This window comes from Limulus polyphemus, unplaced genomic scaffold, assembly GCF_000517525.1.
Source record: "Limulus polyphemus unplaced genomic scaffold, Limulus_polyphemus-2.1.2 Scaffold13, whole genome shotgun sequence".
NCBI classification, from domain to species: domain Eukaryota; kingdom Metazoa; phylum Arthropoda; class Merostomata; order Xiphosura; family Limulidae; genus Limulus; species Limulus polyphemus.
The window spans coordinates 1,736,736-1,741,535 of NW_013665623.1; the positions used below are offsets into that span (position 1 = coordinate 1,736,736).

The 4,800-nt window shown below is 30.3% G+C and overlaps 1 protein-coding gene across 7 annotated transcripts in view; it reads right to left on the bottom strand.

The window, feature by feature from the left end:
* Positions 1-699: 699 nt before the first annotated feature.
* Positions 700-4,800, bottom strand: part of LOC106456969 (GRAM domain-containing protein 1C-like) — a 75,198-nt gene continuing 71,097 nt past the window's right edge. For all 7 annotated transcript variants that reach the window (XM_022382940.1, XM_022382929.1, XM_022382915.1 and 4 more), the window contains 3 exons: positions 3,708-3,812; positions 1,937-2,042; positions 700-1,192 (listed from right to left, as the gene is read on the bottom strand). In XM_022382940.1, the coding sequence (XP_022238648.1) occupies positions 1,079-1,192; positions 1,937-2,042; positions 3,708-3,812 (325 nt within the window). In that variant the 3' untranslated portion in view covers positions 700-1,078. The remainder of the gene's footprint in view (positions 1,193-1,936; positions 2,043-3,707; positions 3,813-4,800) is intronic.

Here is a 4,800-nt window from a genome sequence, read left to right on the forward strand (position 1 = left end):
AAAAAAAGCGACATTAATTTCTTGACGACCTAATAGCTAGACCAATACACAAATGCAGTAATCACCTATTTTGGTTTCAAAGAATTGAAATTAAATATTGAAGTGATGCAAAAACTGGAAAGCGTTTTATAAAAATAAGACACAAATCAATTTGTACATGTAGTAATTCGCTGATTTTATCTCGTTGTTGAAAGTCAAATACAGCTACTTTCAATAAACAATTACACTCAGTGTGGTGCATGTTAACATACTATTAAATAAATACATAGTGAGAGAAAACATGTGACTAAATATACTTTCTTAATCAACTTAACACTTTGGTTGTTTTTTTCATATTCTAAGTTAAAGATTTCTTAAGATTTCTGAAATCCTTACAAGAATGAGGATGGTTCTTAGAAAATACCCATATCCCTAATACTTAACTATTTAAGCTGGGAATGGGCGAAATTTAATACATACGTTGTCTTTAAGAGTAAAAACAATTAAAAGACTCATATTGAACACCCAGTTTACGTGACATTGACATCCGAGCCTATATATTTCATCACACCCATTAAACATAACCCTTTATTCTCCTGAAGAAGAATAATCCACTATTCGAAAGCTCTAGAGTTTTGGGTCTCGTTTTGAAAATATAACAATTAAAAGATTATATTCAAAAACAAGATTCAATTTTAAAACAAAAGTGAAAAAGTACAATTATACAAAACTTCATTTATTTGAATGTTAAATAAATCCATGAACTTATAAATAACACAATACAGTGGTCTGGTGTTCGTTAATGTGCCATCAATCTGTACTAGTAGTCAATGTTATCATTATCATAGGTGTTTTAAAACAAACAAAAGATGAATCAATTCTAAATCTAAGTGAATACAGTGAATATGAAATAATTTAAAAGATAGGTTGACAAACAGTTACAACATCAACTAAGCTTCATTTTTTATAATTTAATATCATTTGTAAATGAATTTGTGTTATAACTAGGTATAGTATGACTAGATTATTTTGGAACATATATATTTGGTTTTATGCATCTCCAAACTTCGGTAAAATTCATCTTAAGAGCTTGGTAGTTTTAGGTACCAACAACCATCCACTGCCCTCTTTCAGCAAATTTCCCACTTGGAGAGCTACAAGGGCTTTGTTCGTGTATCGTTACATCCATGAGCTCCGCCAGGGATTTTCTAACCTAATAATATAGGAAAAAAGGTAAATGATAAAGTACAAACCTCAGTCAAAGTCTGGTAATGAAATATTTGTTATAAAATTTTCTTTCAAATTATGTACTTAAAATTGACATTGCTACATTTCATTTAGACAAAACTGACAATAAACGCACAAAGTAATGAATGGCAAAAGTTCTAAAAATATAATATTTTAATATCCTCCAAATATAAAAACGTTTTGAACAGTGCTTATATTAAATGGTATAGTTTAAATAATTGAAAGGTATTTACCGACATTTTTAGTACGAAATTCAACAATTGGAATATTCTTTTAATTACGTATATTTTGTAGCTATGCAAAACTACATATAAACATTGTCCTGTTCATAATAAACAATTTCTTAAAGTTTTTCAATAAGAAATAATTGTTCTTACAAAAAAATGTGCTGGTATGTCGTCGGTACTTTACCAAATTAATTGTTATTGCATAAATTATTAGAACAGTTTACTTTTACTGCCAGGGGGACTGTTAATCAACAGCAGGTTCTGTTGGTTTTACAGCTCCTCTTCTCTTTGGCACAGTAAGCGTTGCGTAAACATAAGTTGAAGATGATAAAATTTTGATACTTTCTTCAGTGTACCACTTGCAGTCTCCAATATGATGTAAAAACATTCTTATTTGCTGACAATATTTCTATGCTAAAAACCCGCCCGCACTTTAGTTTTAAGAAAAATATGTATAGTAAAAATTCTGAAAAGTGACCTACCAAAATGAGCTGATTGATCCGGTTCCTAAGGTTTGTTGTTAACTCTGTCACTTCTTCGTTTATTATTTTACTTTGTCCTTTTCTTTTCTCCCTGTAGTACAGCAGTCTGAAGACAACATGTTTAAATGTTATAAAAATTATCTAGGAAAGTTATCTGCACAAATCTTATATACCTATTATGTTGATGAACTTATTATCCACTTATCATCATATTAAGGCTCCAGCTATAATATATTCCACTGTAAGCCTGACTGCTGAAAGTACGTTTTATAAAATGATTGTGTATATATATCACTAAGCACTAGTGCTTAGTATCTAGGGGTGGGCCGAGAAAAAAAAGGCTGCGGCATTCAATCTTTTACTCTATGGTGCTTACAAATAACTGCTAAAGTTTAGTTGTAGTCTCATTTGAGCACCTAATTGCCATTATCGAGTGTTTCACAGCTTGTATAAAGTAATATTATTCTCTTCTTCTACCACACGTATTTTTGTGGGGAAATAATAAAAAGGAAAACTACTATTTAGTAGTGAGTTCAGTTTATAATAATATATTATTTCCATGTTTCATAAATAACAGTACCATTTTTGGTCGCTAGATGGAAGCACAAATTATACTTATATAACGACCGTTTTTGACTTTTAATTGCACAAACATGATATCTGTCAAAATAATTTTAGTAAAAATAAATAAATAAAGAATGATCTAAAGTAATATTCAAGGTCTAAAAAAGGTATTTACGCAACTGACAGATCTGTGTACATGTTATTGATGTCTGAGTTTAAAAACACCAGTTTCTTAATTATTAAAGCTGTAAATTATATAGCAGTCTACTTTTCTTCAAATTTTCAATGGGTTCGAGTATGTATGCGTGATATCACACTTCATGACCTGGGATCTGTCCGCCCTATTAATCAACACGACCCTAGAATGTGGTGGAGCTGGTTGTATGCACATGTAGTGAGTTGGGGTGAAGTTGAAAGGCATGGGTTCTGTAAAAATCCCTTTAACATTGGTACAGTGCTCCAGGGTACTTGTACCATCCAGCTTCACTGACTCCCAATGTAGTCCAGAATTACAGAAACTTACAAAAAGCATTTTATATTAACAATATATATTACCGTAGAATTGAATTATAAAATAAAACAAATGTTCACTTATCAATCTAGTTCAATGAAATTGTTTTAAAAAAGGATGGGAAAAAAGTAATAAAAAATTATAAACATTTAGTATTATGTGAGGCTGGTAATGTCAAAAAGTACAGAAACAGAAAAGTACAGAGATGAATATACAAAACCATACCAAATATCTCTTCATAAGTAGCCAGTCAATACTGAGTTAATCTTACAAGGTTATGGTTGTTAGCCACTGTAAGACTGTATTGCACTATTGAGTTTTTAAATGATTTTATTCAAACCTGAATTCGTGCAACTGACAGGAATTCAACATTTGTTGTAGATAAAAGTTATTCGTGGAAAGATCTGGTTATTTATATAGTGAGTTTTTATGATCTTGTGTTATTCCTACCTCGTTTCTGTACTCTTTGGCATTGTCATCCCTACATCATACTTACTTTTTGCAAACAGTTTGTTATTACTTGTAAATAATTATACACCTGGTTCAGATAAAAAAAATACTACTTTTTATTGAACAACAAACACCGATTATCTACTGAAAAATCTTGAAATTGATCAAAATATTTTTGATATTAGAGCCAATAAACGTCTTAAAGAGGCATATGAAATTTAAAAGCAATAGATTGAAAAATCGTACTTATCCTCAGAAGAGAAATACGTGCGTTCAGCATTTGCTACTCGTCGATGAACCATTGCTATTCTGTACATCAGGAAAGTCGCAGAGAAAAACAGTAGTACCAGACTGCAGTAACACCAAAATGAAAAAAACAAACATTACTTACAGGATCATTGATTATTAAGTTTCAAGAAATAGAAGTCAAGCCATGTATTTCATTACTGGCTTCAATATACTTAGCACATAGAAAAAGCAAAGCTTAAATAGTATATAGAACAAGTCTATTTTATTTTTGTGTAGCACTGAAACTTCATATATTCATAAGAAAGTGTAGTATAAAAATAAAACAGCTTAAAGTGGGTAAAAAACCCTTTTTTAATTAAAAATGAAGTAGGACTACACATGTACCTGAAGTTGGCCACATATGTGGTCGAAACCTTGTACTCAAATTTGAAGATAGCCGTATGTTTGATCTAAATGTTGTACTCGTACCTGAAAATGACCACATGCGTAGCTGAAACATTTTACTCCCTCTTTAAAAAAAACAAAAACGTTTTTACCCCTTTAAGCTGTTTCTATTTTACATTTTAATATATTTTTATGTTGGGATTTTTCTCCTGTATTATATTCATAGGAAATGTTTCAAAGATTTAACTCATTTACGATAAAGTTTTGTTGAAAGTAATGAAATAAGATTCACCAGCCCTGCAAGTAATATGAGTATCATTACAAGAATGTAACGAGTTTTTTAACAGAATGTTTGTTTAAAACTACTTAGAGTGCCCACAGTTTCGAAACAAATCTAATCTGATAAAGACTGTGCTAAAACATACAGTATGGTTAAAATAAGATATAAAAAAAATTTAAGTTTTTCAATGTCACCTAATTATGGCAGTTTCCAAATAAAAATATAACACATTTTACTGGCGCAAAGCTGCACAGGAAAGCACGATTTTCTAGAATGTTTGTTTAGCTAATATTTTAAATTGTTATTTCAGTACACATATAAGAACAAATTATTATATATGGAAAAAACTGACTTCATTTGAATGTAAAAGTAACTATTAGGTCGTCAAGAAATTAATGTCGCTTTTTTTTAGATGAAAACCCGGAA